Source organism: Rhododendron vialii, chromosome 4a (genome assembly GCF_030253575.1).
Source record: "Rhododendron vialii isolate Sample 1 chromosome 4a, ASM3025357v1".
Classification (NCBI taxonomy): Eukaryota; Viridiplantae; Streptophyta; class Magnoliopsida; order Ericales; family Ericaceae; genus Rhododendron; species Rhododendron vialii.
Window position 1 is genome coordinate 35,131,187 of NC_080560.1, and position 14,561 is coordinate 35,145,747.

Consider the following 14,561-nt stretch of genomic DNA (forward strand, 5'->3'; position numbering starts at 1 on the left):
ACACAAGGCTCTATAATAGGAGAGAAAGCAATCTAAAACTTCTAATGGGAAATGGCAAATTCCGCAAGGCGTTTGAGGAAGTTCTGAACTCATTTGACATGAAGATTGACAGACCAATTGTGTGTCGCTTGGCCAACATGGCCTGTAAATTATCTCAAAATTCACATACCACAAATTAGGGCGCGATAAAATCAAACAACTTTTCACAGGAAAGAACTGGAGGAAGAGAGATGAAACAGACCACCTCATGGTGGCAACTACAGCAAACAAAGAAACTTATGAGGCGGCCGGTCAGAAATAACACGCGTGCCGCCTGTGCAAGAAACTGATGGCTGTCCATTCCTGTCCAGGAATTTTAAATATTGTAACACATCAAGCTCTTCGAAGTAGCAAATGGCAGATATTTAACAGAAACAAGAGAAGCTTCGAGAGAGCTTATTTAAACCAAACTTCATCTAGACTCAAACATATGCATCAACAGTTGTCTACCAACAGATTGAAGAAATGATCCCTTCAACAGAGTACAAGGAACATTTCAGAGTTTATCTCATCAACATCGTTACCGTCACCATTACTCGAATGTCCGAAACACCCGCAAAGATAACACTTCCTCCGCCTTGGGATACTCTTTCCTGCATTGCAGATTCCACTCCTGGCTAGCTATTCCCCCCCCCCCTGACACACCCCCCCCCCCCCGGCCCCACCTCCCTTTTCCCATTCTACCCCCCTCTCTTCTCTCTCTCTCTCTCTCTCTCTTTTCTTTCTTTCTTTCTTTTTTTCTTTACCGTTTGGTTTTTTTTTTCTTTTTCTTTTCAGTTTCAGTTTCGTTTTTTTTTTTTCATTTTATTTTCAGTTTCTTTTTTTTTTTCATTTTATTTCCTTTTCATTCTTTCCAGTTTGAATTTTTTTCTCTCTTTAATAATAGGTTCAAGTCTAATTTTAGGCTTTGTAAAGTAATTGAGAGAAAAAAAAAGTGTTTTAATTGATCATGTTTATCCGACTGTTTTATTTTTATTTTTTTGACCTTTATAGATTAAAAAATATAGTTACTAAAATAAGTGTTTCAATTTTCAATCCGTTTGAACCGGTGCAAAGTTGTTATTTTTCTGATCATTTCATCCTAAATGGATCTAGTAAATTTTTGGCTCCAAGGCCTTTCAATGGACACCCTAAGAGAGTTTTGAAACTAAATAATGAGTCTTAGGGTATTTGTTGAAAGGCCTTAAACCAAAAAATTCATTATGACCATTTAAAATAAAATAATAATAAAAATGATCTTTGCTCTGATTTAACTGAATTGAAAATTAAAACACTTAATTCTTGAATTATATTTTTAAATATACAAATGGTGTATTTATAGAAATTAAATAAATAAGGTATAAGTAATTAAATAAAAAAATAAATGAAAAAATAGGTGGGACCCGGGGGGCTCAACTGCCCTCATTGGCACAGTAGCCCCTACGAAGCCCCTAAAACGTTTCCGTTTTAGTTATAAAAAAAATAGAAACCAGCCATTTGCAATCCTATGGAGTAGAGACGTGATTTGAAGCAACATACTACTGAATCAGTTAAGAGGATTTATGCTAAATAATAGTTAACAAATTTATTAAATTGTACTATAGTTAAAAAAAAGTAATCCTAAATATAACATTTGTATTTTGGATTAGTATGTCGTTTGCAAAATACATTTCGTAATTAGTTCCCGAACACTAATTGTAATCTTAATTGAAAATAGAATTTGAGTTAACCAAAAAAAAAAAAGAAGGGAGGTAAATGGGAAAAGAAACAAATAAAGAAAATAATTGAAAAAAAAAAAGATTCAAAGTGGAAGGAATAAAAGGAAATAAAGAGAAAAAAAACGAAAAAAAAAATCCAGCCGAAAAGAAACAAAAAGAAAATAAAGAGGGAAAAAGAAAAAAAAAAGTAAATGGGAGGAGGGAGGGGCAGGAGAAGTAAAATGGGGGGAGGGGAGGGGGTAAGATGGGAAATGGGGTGTGGGGCCGGGGGGGGGGTGGGGTGTCAGGGGGGGGGGGGAAAAGCAGCCCTCCTAATCGGAGCTTCCTTTTGCTTTGCTTTTCATCTTCTAACTTCAACGACACATTCTGAATTTTCAGAACCCTTTCCGACACTCTCTTCCTTTGGAAATTACCCGCCGCCTCCGTCTCAGGCGAAAGAGCCTTACCATGATACCATCCATCCGCAAATGACCCACTTCCTATAATGTACCAAGGAGGTGTTGCACTTTCTCCAAAAAAGTTACTTTTTGAATAAGAATGTAATTTTAAGCTTAAAAACCATGTGTTTACATAAATAATTTTTCTACCAATATAGATCTTGTTTGATAGATCTCATTGAGATCTTTTAAACGATGAAAAAAAAATTTAAAAATTATTTTTTATTTTTATTATATCTGAATTTGAAATTACCTTTTTTTTCAAAAAGTAATTTTTTGGAGAAAGTGAAACACCACCTAAGAGAAAAAGCTAAGAGAAAAAAACTAGAGTTGAAGCTCAATTGCCTTGTTAGAGCATCTCCAGCAAACTCAAACCATTTCTAGCCATTTAAGCAAAGAATTACCTCAAAAACTGGTTTGGCTTGCCAAAAAATTTGTGAACTTCCCAACAGCCTATCAACACCCTAGCCATTTAGAATAAAATAAGAAAATAAATCTCCAATCGAAAAATACTTCCTCTGTCGGAAAACAAACCCAATCGGAAAATACTTCTCTGTCTGAAAACAAACCCACAAATTGAACCTAATCTAGCCACAAACCCAGGTGAAAAACAAACCCACAAATTGAAACGGCCACATATCGCCGGAAAGTTCGAGAAACCCACTGATCAAACTTACCAGAAAACTCGAAAAACTCACCGGAGGAAGTCGAGCTCGAACGGATACAGTCGAACGGCAATACCGGCGAGATTTGACTTAGTCGGATGAAGTGGCGGTTGACCGTCTAGTTGACTAGTCTTCCATCCGTAGCAAAGAAATAGGGCCGATGACGATGATGATCGTTCGAGGGGCCGGATCCAATGAAGCAAGGAGAGAGAGAGAGACGGCCAGATCCGTGACAAATATCCCGTCGCCGAGGGGCTGGAGCGAAGCGAGCCTTCCGTACTCGCTGGACGAGGCGAGGGGCTGGAGCGAGGGGAGGAATTGGCGAGCGGCTGTTGGAAACCGTAAAAGGGGAGTTCTCTCGCCAATCAGACCTCGCCGGAGCTCCAGGCGAGGCTGATGGAGATGCTCTTATGGACAATAGACAAAAACTAAAGTTTCTTTCATAAAAACATGGGCAAAGTCCACTTTGATTACCTCCATGGTTATCGCCATGTATGGATATCCCCTCATGATTCAAAACTGACCACATAATCTACATGTGGTTTTGAAAATGTGCATATAGACCCTCTGCCGTCATGTTTTCCATCCATATTAACGGAGGTGTATCTCATAAGTCTTCATAATGTAATCTGAGTCGTTCATAATGTATTAAATAAAGAATAGAGTATCTCTATAAAAAATCATTTTGATCATACATCAATAATCCAATGATTTAATTTTTAGTAAATTCAAATTTGAAATTTTAATTTCATAACAAAATCGATTCGACTATAAGCTTTTTATTTTATGATTGACTTGAATTTTGATATAGTTGTAGTTCTTGTCAAAATTTATAATATCTACGGTTTGAATTCAATTTTTGGTATAGAAGATGATGTGGTTAGATTTAAAAAAGAAGAAGAATCAAGGAACATGATGAGGGTATATCGGTCTTTTAATGTTGTATCTGTTAATATGGATGAAAAACACAACGGCAGGGGGTCTATCCAAACATTTTCAAAACCACGGGTAGATTATATGGTCAGTTTTGAACCATAAAGGGATATCCACACATGCCGGTAACCACAGGGGGTCGGACTTTGTCCTAAAAACACATAGTATTCTCTTTTCAAAACTCAAAACAAACATTTATCCGTTTCTTCTCATTTGCATCATTGATAAATAAAAGAAAATTCTCTCTTTCATTTTTATTTTTTTACATATTTTTCTTCCAATTTTTCATCCTACGAATTTTAATAAATTCAAAACATGACAACGATGTTACACATACTCAATGCCCAAAGTGGTTTAATTTTCAAATGCCCCGAGACTGGTGATCTTATCGGTGCATTTGGTGCTCTCAACATTGCATTATTAGACTTTTTGAATGTGTAAATTAAACGGAAAGTCTTGGTACACTGCATGAAAATGCGGTGACCGTCCACCGAACGTCTATTGGGGTCCGGAGTGGGCCCCAATAAAATACAAAAAAATATTCATAAATTTTAAAATAATATTTTATGGGACCCTATAAAAAATCAGCTCTAACTGATATCAGTAGATATAGTTTTCGGAATTCGTAGAAAAGAAACTGTTTAATTTTGCAGTTTCGTCTCTGCTAATTCAAAAAATATATCTACCGATATCCGTTGGAGTTGATTTTTTACAAGGTCTTATAAAATATTATTTTACATTGCATAAATATTTTTTTATATTTTTTTTGGGCCTGGAGTGGGCTCCAATAAACGTGCGGTGGACGGTCACCGTGAAATCCATGCGGTAACCGAAGTCCTGCGGTAAATTAAAGAGAGCTGCTATTCCCCCCTCCCCTGACACACACACCCCCCGGCCCCACCTCCCCTTTTCCGGAATTACCCCCACCCCCTCCCTCTCTCTCTCTCTCTCTCTTTCTTTACAGTTTCTTTCTTTCTTTCTTTTTTTTTCCTTTTCTTTCCAGTTTGGTTTTTTTTTTCATTTTATTTCTTTTTCTTTCTTTCTAGTTTGATTTTTTTTTCTTTAATAATAGGTTCAAGTCTAATTCTAGGCTTTGTAAAGTAATTAAGAAAAAAAAAGTGTTTCAATTGATCATGTTTATACAACTGTTTTATTTTTCTTTTTTTGTCCTTTATAGATTAAAAAATATAGTTACGAAAATAAGTATTTCAATTTTCAATCCGTTTGAACCAGTGCAAAGATGTTATTTTTTCTGATCATTTCATCCTAAATGGTCGTAATAAATTTTTTGTTTTAAACCTTTCAATGGACATCCTAAGAGAGTCTTAGAACTAAAAAATAAGTCTTAGAGTGTTTTGTTGAAAGGCCTTAAAAAGATATGAGTAATTAAATAAAGAAATAAATTAAAATAATATGATCAGAATAAAAAAATCTTCACATCCGTTTAAACGCATTAAAAATTGAAGCACTTAATTTTTTAACCATATTTTTTAATATATATAAACGGTCTAAAAAGTTTAAGTGCTTAAATTTTCACTCCTTTTGAATCGGTGCAAAGATCTTGTCAATATAATCAGAATAACAAGATCTTTACACCGATTCAAACGGAGTGAAAATTTGAGCACTTAATTTTTTTAGACCATTTATATATCAAAAAATATTCAATTTTTAATGCGTTTGAACGGGTGTGAAGATCTTTTTATTTTGATCATATTATTCTAAAGAGACATAATCAAATTTTGTCTCTAAAACTCTCATAATTACGTTTCTGTTCCATTAGGATTGCAAATTGACGGTGAGAATTCTTTTTAACCCAAACGTTGCCGTTTAGGGGCTAGCAGAGCAGGGCCAATTAAATGGCAGAGAGAGGTAATTAAAAGGGCTGAGGGAGGGTAAAAGTGGAAAAAGAGCGTGGGACCGGGAGGAGTGTGGTGTCGGGGGTGAGAAAAGCAATTTACTAAATTAAATTCAAGTTTTTCAATAGTATCGAATATGGTACCCTGACAATGAATCGGGTATCCCCTCTCTCTCTCTTCGGTAAGTAAAGTGCAATCAAAACAAACCAAACGATTCGCTCATGCTCTAAATACTCGTTCTATGATCGAGCTCTCAATCCGGCTCTTGCAAATTATAGTAAGTAGTTTAAGATATTTTCAAAAGACTCTTTTATGCTTGCATAGCTGCGCACAGCCTCCTGCACACGCGAATTATGCGACTTAGCCCATTGCAACCGAATCCTCTTGTGGGCATTATTATACTACTACGGAAAAATGACAGTTCATGACGTGCTTTAATAATTAATACCTACTAAAAACATATTGAAAATATTTATTAATATTAAAAATATACTTGACGTATATTAATTATCACGTCTCGAAAGCCCAAACCCTACAACTCCTCGAAGGAACCGGATCTCCTGTCCCAATTCCCCTGTCCCACTCCCCTGTCCCAGTCCTCTAAACGCGCCACGTGTCCACTTTCCCTGTCCAACTAACGGAGGTACTTGCCCAGTTACTTTAAATTCTTTCCTATTCCTTTTTAGGTTCCCCCATTTCTCCGGTCCAAAATACTATTCTTCTGTCCGACTCCTCTATTTTGCATGATGTTTTTCTTTGGTGTGCACTGCTCATACTATAAACATAGTATAAACACATTAAGATCAAAAAACATAGAATTTGAAAAATCAACGTGATAAGTTAGATTTTTTTTAATCGAAGTATATTCCATTAAAATGCGGAACGGCACTTGCAACGATTTCATCCGAAAATAGTGACAAGGAAAAACGACACCAACCCATCACAGAGAAATAACACCTGAAAAGCAACAATCTGTCCATTTTTTTTATCGAAGTATATTCCATTAATATGCCAAACGGCACTTACGGCAATTCCATCCGAAAATAGTGGTAAGGAAAAACAACACCGACCCATCACAGAGAAATTACACATGAAAAGCCAACAATTTGTCGATTTTTTCTAATCGAAGTATATTCCATTAATATGTCAAACGGCACTTACAACGATTCCATCCGAAAATAGTAGCAAGAAAAAACAATACCAACCCATCACAGAGAAATTACACATGAAAAGCCAACAGTCTGTCCATCTAGCCGCCTCAGGATGGCATGAAATCTAAATAAGAGACTGCAAAAACAAAACTGATGGAAACAGACAAAAACGTAGAACAAAATCAAGGACTACTCCAATAAGTACGCCTACGTTAGATTGGTACAGCACAAAAGGACATATGAGGTTTGCTCACTTTTGGTAATTAGCATAATAAGATCATAACTACAACATTCACTTCTAATCTTGACATCTCTGCTGATCACAATTTTTTTTGACAGCCCTTACTTGAAGTAAATATCACCATCTTCAACTTCAACTTGATTACTTTTCTGGTTGACCTTCATACTAGCTATTGAACCAAATGTCCTCATCCAGTGGTTGTGATAATGGAGCCTACAAATGGTGGGGAACTACAATTACAACTGATCGAGATTTAGAATTACAAAAACTTGAAGTATGTTAGTGCTACCCAAATACCTGCAGTAATTTAGTCATGCTGGTAGGCACGGCTTGAGATGATTGGGTTAACTGGAAAGGTTGGTTAAACATCCGGTGATTAGCCGGAACACCCATGCTAGTTGAGGAGTTGTAAGACTCGTATTGCTAAATTTTTCAAAGTATAGAATAAAATGAAGTTAGACTACCAAAAGTGCGTATTATAATTGAGTTTCACAAATTAGAATGATAACAAATTGCCCAATTCAAGAACGGTATACCTGTGACACTTGTGAAAATGAACTCAATGAAGTCCTCTCATAGGGGAAGTCTTCATGTGCACCAAAAGTGACACCATCCTGATGCAAGTTTTTAAGTGTTAGTACACATAGCAAATTAAAATAGTGGACACGATTACTAAACTTATACCTGGCTGAAATGCAACGGTGGATGTAATTCACTTTGATGAATGGGATAATCCATGGAGTTCAAATTATTTACTGGATTTTTTTTAGACTTAATGGCCCTTTCAAGAGCATTTCTTGGCCTTTTGCTAGACCTTCCAATAGCTCTCTCTTTAACTTTCAACCCTTTAACTCTTTTCTCACATCCTTCACCAAGGGTAGCTTTATTCTCTAGAAATGCACTATTATTGGCATTAGAGGTCCCATCAAAATCTTCTCCAGTCAAACTTGTATCCACTTCTTCCGCAATTTTTTTAAGACAATCCATAGCAATATTATAAGCTTCCTCTGTTTCAGCAGCTCTTGTTGCTAATTGGGTACACAAGCGGCACAACTCTTTGTATCATCTTCCCATCATTGCCTTTGGATCTTCGATCAAGCTTGTCCGTGCACAAGTACCTGTACTCCCTGATTTTGCATTCTTTGTCCACCTTTTCAATATGTATTTCTCCGGAATTCTCATAACATTGTTATGGCAAAGAACTTTAAGCGCATGTGAACATAATAATCCTACAAACTCAAATTTCTTACAGCTACACAACACCATATCTGCTGATGAGTCGAATGTAACAAGATGGTGTTGATCATCCTTGCCATAAGGACTAACATCATATTTAGTTACTGTTCCACTCTCACCAAATTTTTTCAAGTTGCAATCATGAGCCTTGCTTAGCTCCCTCTGAAACAATACAAACACATCTGGGGTGTACATACTTGCTGCATGCTTCAACATTTCTACCGGAAAGGACAAAGATGGAGTACTTTGAGTTGCTCTAAAATCAGCTTTTAGTTCTTCATAGCGGCGATCATCAACTAACCTTTGAAAATGGTGGAAAAACTGCAACAAATCATGTTTGTAGCTGGCATATCTTTTAAGCACACTGTTCATGCTCTCACTGCGTTGGGTGGTAGTCATATCAGCGCAAAAAGTCTGTCTCCCATAAACCAATGCCCATTTCTCCTTTTGGTTAAACATTCGCTTCAACCAATCATTATCTTGGAGATTATACCTTTCAAGCATCGCATTCCAAGCATTGATAAATTCATCCTCATCTTCATAATCGTATATGCACTCACTAAAATCTTTTGAAAAATCTTTGAATCTTGCAAATGCACCACTAAGTTTTGAAGCCGCATTTTGATAAATGTGCCAAATGCACAAGCGGTGAATTGTTTCTGGCCATTGAGCCGCTAATGCTTTTGCCATTGCTGCATCTTGATCCGTAAGTATAGTTTTCGGTGTCTTTCCACCCATAGCCTTGGCAAAAATATCAAACAACCATATAAAAGAATCAGCAGACTCGGAATACAATAATGCAGCGCCAAAAACAACGGTTTGCTTATGATGGTTCACCCCAACGAACATTGCAAAAGGTCGGCCATCTTTGTTCTTCCTATACGTCGTATCAAAACTAACCACATCCCCAAAGTGAGCATAATCTGCCATCATCTTCGCATCAGCCCAAAAAATATTTGTTATCAAATCATCTTCATCTACTTGTATGGCATAAAAGAAATTAGGATCTTCTAGTTGCATTTTTTGCAAATACTCCAAAACACCACCGGTATCGCCTCTCTTCATTTGCACAGTTCGCTTGGAACGCAAGTAATTTTTATAATCTTGAGGAATAAATCCAAGATTCTCTCGCCCACCAGCTTGTCTAGCCATAAACTCAACTGTTGCCTTTGGACCTATCCCATAGTCATTTCCCATATCTAATTCAACTGCTTGGGCAACACTAAGCTTCCTATGAGACTTGTGTAAATGAGTCTTACTTGGAGTACAGACTGCGTGATTATGCACAGGATTAAATTCAGCAACATAATATTGTTTGGTTTGTCGACAATATTTGATTTTCTTCTGTGCCAAACAACCAAATCTCGTCTCAGGGCGATGAGATTTTATAATACTATCTCGTTTATCTTTCCCCCGTTTGCCTTCGCAAGAGCAACAAAATATCAGAGTCACTAACATCCCGCTCTTATCTTTATACTCTTTACTTCTACGCACACTAAAACCAACTTTGTACGCATAAGCATTATAAAATTCATAAGCTGCCTCTTCTGTCTTAAATTTCATGTCAAGTTTTGGAATTGCCTCATGGGGAATTTGGGAGTGAAGCAAATTTATATCACTTGTTGCATCTAATGAGTTAAGCAAAACATCTTGCTCACCTTCCTCTTTGATAGGAACATCCGTGTTAAAGAAGTCATCATCATCTTTAAACTCCAACTTACGACGAGATTCGCAATCATCTCTTGCATAATTATCTTCAATGCCCAAAACCTACAATCACGTAAGAACAAAATTCAAACACATGGTGGATGTTTGAAAGAAAGATGCTTGAAACTATCAAACATGTGGTGGATTTCTTTTCTTTTCTTTTCTTTTTTTTTTGGAAAAATGTCAGCTGGATTGGTAAGTTGCTTTTTAGTTCGATTTTCATTACTTTGAATCTTCTTAGTTCGATTCTTCCTCTGCTCCCTCACTCACAGAATCCAACACCTGAATTATGATAGCTACGAAATGTGCCGAGCCTATGTCCTTCCCAATCTGTCTTCTTGCTTCCTCATGCGAGTACCATGCCTGAGGCCCAAGGTATGCACAAATTTATGAACCCAACGAATCATTTGCAACATACGTGGGAAGGTTAATGGCCCTCTGCTTCGGTCAGTAACACAAGGCTAGGGAAATAATATGGTGGATTTCTTTGACTCAAACTAAAAGAAATCTGATAGAATTCTGAAAATATGACTTACCTCACATGAGATTGGGGAAGAAGAGCCACTGATTTCAATCTCCATGCTGTGTTTGCTCTGTTTTCTCCCTGCTCTCTGTTTCTCCCTCTTCTTTTTATTTCTTCGCTCAATACGGAAGTGTCATAGGTGGGTTAATAATAAACCCTAAAAGAAACAAAAAGAGACTTTTTGTCTCCCAATTTTTCGCGCCAGAAGTGTAAAAGGGTATAGGAAACAGAGTAGTTGGATTTTAACTGGAAAACTAACGTTGTTAGAGGGGAGAAAGGAATGGATACGTGGCACAAGCATACGACTGGGACAGGGAGTGGGACAGACAAATTTGGACAGGGGATCCGGTGCCCTCCTCGAAGCACCTCTTTATAATTATACGAACGACTAGTCCTAGATCGGACGGTCAAGAAAGCCCTTTCAAATTTTTCTCAAAAACCCTAGTAGTTCTACTCGCCCATTTCCTCTCTCCATTCCTACTCCACCCGCCTCCCTGGTTCTCCGTCGGAAAAACCCTAGCCCAAAATGGTGACTCTCTCTCTCTCTCTCTCTCTCTCTCTCTCTCTCTTCTCTCTCTCTCTCCAATCCATGTATTTGGTTGTTAATTGATTGGATTTTTTATTTTTGTTCCTGCAGCCGTTCAAGCGTTACGTGGAGGTCGGGAGGGTTGCCCTGGTGAACTACGGCAACGAATACGGGAAGCTTGTCGTCATTGTCGACGTCATCGACCAGAACCGAGTAATTTAATGTTTCTCTTTTGTTTGTTTTGCACTTCTAGTGATCAACTCTAGTAAGCTAGGGACACCCCTCTTATGATTATGAATATGCCTTCGAATGATTAATGTTATGCTTTTGTGTGGTTAACATTATGACAGGGAGACACCGTAAAAAATAGAATTTAAACATATTAAAAATGAAATGCCTTCGAGTGGTTATGTTATAGGGAGTTGGGTATCCCTAGACAAGAGGGAGGATACATAGCATCTCCCAGAGTCCCAGTAAGCTATGCATTTTTCTCATGGAAGTTTAATTGGATAACTTAAATGATTTAGGCCCCGTTTGGATTAAAAAATGCAAGAAAATTTGTAGTTATTGTATTTTAGGTTTCATTTTCACCAAATATTGTGAAGAAAAAAACTCAAGCAAGCTATGTATTATTTGAAGCTTAATTGAGTGGGTTCAACTATGTAGGCGCCAAAATCTGAACAAAAATATGAGGATTGTTTAGGCGGGCGGATAAGGTTTTGATATGGAAGAAGTGGATAAGAGGTGGATATGCCATAAGGGAGAATTAGTTGAGAAGGAGGGATTACTGATAAGGGATTTGTTTGGTAGTTGAAATGTATGGCTAAAAGTGGGTGTATAAAGAAATAATGTGGGAATTCTCATAGTTTCCCTTATGCAATCGTTGTGATGAGAATACAAAAAGGGTTTGAAGAGGTTCAAGGGGCACACTGGTAAATACACCTACCCAGAAAAACTAATGATGGGGGTGGGGTGGGTTTTGCGTAGACCCTTTTGCAGGGGTTTTAGCTTATGTGCCGGAGAAGCAGTCCAGGTCCAAAGGGGAGAGCCAAACTCTGGATAGGAGTGGGCTCGCATTAACTAATCCCCCAAGGCCCTTATTGTCCTCCCTTCTTCGCCTGCCAAACGGGCCTTAACATGCTTAGATAATGTAGCTTGTGAAACTAGAATGGAGATGAATTAGAGGTAGAAAAGCTATAAAATTTATATTTGAGCGGTTCTTATTGAAGAATAGTGTCAGATTCATTATTTGATATCAACATATATCAAACCAGACCCTAGATTTTTTTTTTGAACCCTTCAGTTATTGCATCATTCTGTTATATTTTGTGGTTTTAGCTTATGGAAGAATCTATAAGTTGATAATGGATCCAGTCAATCAGGGCACACAAATATTTGTGTAATTGTCACAGCAGAGTTGTTACACTACCACCACCTGTTTTTTAGTTTATTAGTTGTAAGTTTGTAACTATGCTGTAACATCCATCAATATCTGCAAAAACCGACTTGCCAGATTTGGGGGAGCAATTTTAGGTATGATTCCGTAGTAGAATCTTGGGAACTTGCAGCTTTTTTACTTGGGCGGTATAGAGTCAGACATCACATGATATAAAAAATTTCTTTATCAGCCCTAAAATGAGATCTTATTCAAAAGTAGGCATGATTAGTCTTGGCTCATTTATAGTTGTTAATTAAGTAGCAATGCTTCTTTATATGCCATTAATAGGAATTCAATCTTAGTCCAGCTTCTTTCCAGTCCAATGCATGGACTGGAATCCTGGATGGTGTTGCTTTTGGATTGTTTGGGCCCATCACAAAGCCCATTTCGATGATCTAGCTACTTTGTCTTCTGCACGCGTGTAGATGATTTTTTTTTTTTTGGAGACAATGAAGATTGGCTCGATATTTGTAGCCATGATTATGTCACATTAGTCCAAAAAGTGGATGGCAATTATGATCTCAAAAATCTCGTGGCTAGGATTATTTGGCTTATCTGATTGTTTTCATAGATGATCTTAGTATGTGGAGCTAAAAATGGAATGGTTTGGTAATCAAAGTGGGCCTTGTGGTGGGCCCAAACTGCCCTACAGCACTGCCCACAATGTAGTGAAAGTTTGATTACTATTTGTGGCTATAATTCTGGTGTTGAGCCAAAGAAAAATCACGTTGATAGCATCTTGGTTCTCGTTCAATTTCCCTAGGCCTCTCTTCTAGCTTCAAACTTTTTCACTTGCCTTTGGAACCTACGAAACACTGACACTTAAAAGAACGTGAGGCGTTCGTGTCTGGACTCCGTCATGTGTTGGACTGATAACACTTCTCGTATTTCTTGAACACATGTCTGATACTTTCTTTTGTGTCTATAGTTAGAAATAAAAATGTTAATTTGGACACATGTCCGTCAATCTTTTCGCAACGTGTCCGACTCTTCTTAGATGTCTACTATAGCTACGAAATTAATAGGAAGTTGAAACTTCTTAGCCGCTTAGTAACATGAGCTTACCTAAATTTGAAATTTGGCTTATCAGTATCGTAAACAAGATCGAGAAATATCATTGTTAGATTAATAATTTGTACTTCTATGAAAATCAAGGATTTCTCGAGTTTTTTTTTTCCTTGTGTACGTAAGCGTATGTTCATATCTAGACATAAGTATGTTATGTAATTAAAAATATAATTCAACGTACCCAAACCTGCCCGTGTGCTCCTTTTTAGAGGAATAAGTTATCCGGGTGTTGTGTTCGTGTCCCGTATTTTTATCTGTGCTTCTTGGTTGTCAACTATCCATCTTACTCGGGAATTTTTATGAAATATTAATGCAGGCTCTTGTGGATGCCCCTGACATGGTGAGATGCCAAATGAATTTCAAGAGGCTCTCTCTAACTGACATCACTATTGACATCAAAAGGGCCCCAAAGAAGAAGACGCTGATTGCAGCGATGGAGGCTGGAGGTAAAGAAAGCTGAATAAGATTTTGAAGCTCCTTGTTTAGTGTTTTTGTCAGATTTAACTGTATTCCGGTAATGGCAGATGTTAAGAACAAGTGGGAGAACAGCTCCTGGGGCAGAAAGCTGATTGTGCAGAAAAGAAGGGCAGCTCTCAACGATTTTGATAGGTTCAAGCTTATGTTGGCAAAAATCAAGGTTAGTTGGTCTAAACATATTTCCCAATAACCTTTTCAAGGTCTATATTTCTATCTGATTTGCTAAACCTTCTTACATTTTGAACTAGCTAATAAGACTTGATAAGTTTGAATTTGCAGAGGGGTGGACTGATCCGACAAGAGCTTGCCAAGCTTAAAAAACAGAATGCATCTTGAGCATTATTTTTATATGCAACAGCAATTTTGTTATGAACTTTTGCAAGTTATCCTGGTTGGGAGTTTTTTTTTTTTTTTTATCTTTTTTCTTTTTGCTTGTTGGTTGGGAGTTTGATGTTAGTTTCTTTTAGGGATAAGTTCAGGTTTGGATAAAAAAAGAAGTTCAGATGTTGTATGAGACTCCAGAATCAAATTTGTTGTTCTCTGGAAAATTTCTTGTGCGGTCCTTTT

The 14,561-nt window shown here is 37.2% G+C and overlaps 3 protein-coding genes across 4 annotated transcripts; 1 reads left to right on the forward strand and 2 right to left on the reverse strand.

Moving 5' to 3' along the window:
• Positions 1-6,950: 6,950 nt before the first annotated feature.
• LOC131323941 (uncharacterized) lies at positions 6,951-8,006 on the reverse strand. Its single transcript, XM_058355776.1, has 4 exons — positions 7,883-8,006; positions 7,556-7,734; positions 7,317-7,442; positions 6,951-7,232 (listed from the first exon to the last, which is right to left on the reverse strand). Exons 1-4 carry the CDS (start codon positions 8,004-8,006, stop codon positions 7,185-7,187), a joined length of 477 nt encoding a protein of 158 aa, XP_058211759.1. The 3' UTR covers positions 6,951-7,184.
• On the reverse strand, positions 7,978-10,726 carry LOC131322647 (protein FAR1-RELATED SEQUENCE 5-like). 2 transcript variants are annotated; one of them, XM_058354042.1, is made up of 2 exons: positions 10,499-10,726; positions 7,978-10,025 (listed from the first exon to the last, which is right to left on the reverse strand). In XM_058354042.1, the coding sequence occupies exons 1-2, from the start codon at positions 10,541-10,543 to the stop codon at positions 8,082-8,084; spliced, it is 1,989 nt and encodes a 662-aa protein (XP_058210025.1). In that variant the 5' UTR covers positions 10,544-10,726; the 3' UTR covers positions 7,978-8,081. The 2 variants fall into 2 exon arrangements, with proteins under 2 accessions (XP_058210025.1, XP_058210026.1); XM_058354043.1 differs by lacking the exon at positions 10,499-10,726 and adding an exon at positions 10,189-10,250.
• Positions 10,727-10,859: 133 nt separating this feature from the next.
• LOC131322333 (large ribosomal subunit protein eL14z-like) lies at positions 10,860-14,542 on the forward strand. The gene is made up of 5 exons (XM_058353634.1): positions 10,860-11,014; positions 11,123-11,224; positions 13,834-13,963; positions 14,042-14,154; positions 14,274-14,542. Exons 1-5 carry the CDS (start codon positions 11,012-11,014, stop codon positions 14,328-14,330), a joined length of 405 nt encoding a protein of 134 aa, XP_058209617.1. The 5' UTR covers positions 10,860-11,011; the 3' UTR covers positions 14,331-14,542.
• Positions 14,543-14,561: the final 19 nt, after the last annotated feature.

Coding starts and splice junctions, on each gene's coding strand:
- LOC131323941 (XM_058355776.1), bottom strand. CDS start 8,006: ATGGATTGTCTTAAAAAAATTGCGGAAGAAGTGGATACAAGTTTGACT. Junction 7,735..7,882: donor AGCTACCCTTGGTGAAGGAT/GTGAGAAAAGAG, acceptor CATTCATCAAAG/TGAATTACATCCACCGTTGC. Junction 7,443..7,555: donor CATTTTCACAAGTGTCACAG/GTATACCGTTCT, acceptor TGAAAAATTTAG/CAATACGAGTCTTACAACTC.
- LOC131322647 (XM_058354042.1), bottom strand. CDS start 10,543: ATGGAGATTGAAATCAGTGGCTCTTCTTCCCCAATCTCATGTGAG. Junction 10,026..10,498: donor CTTCCCCAATCTCATGTGAG/GTAAGTCATATT, acceptor ACGTGATTGTAG/GTTTTGGGCATTGAAGATAA.
- LOC131322333 (XM_058353634.1), top strand. Junction 13,964..14,041: donor TGCAGCGATGGAGGCTGGAG/GTAAAGAAAGCT, acceptor CGGTAATGGCAG/ATGTTAAGAACAAGTGGGAG. Junction 14,155..14,273: donor TTATGTTGGCAAAAATCAAG/GTTAGTTGGTCT, acceptor TTGAATTTGCAG/AGGGGTGGACTGATCCGACA.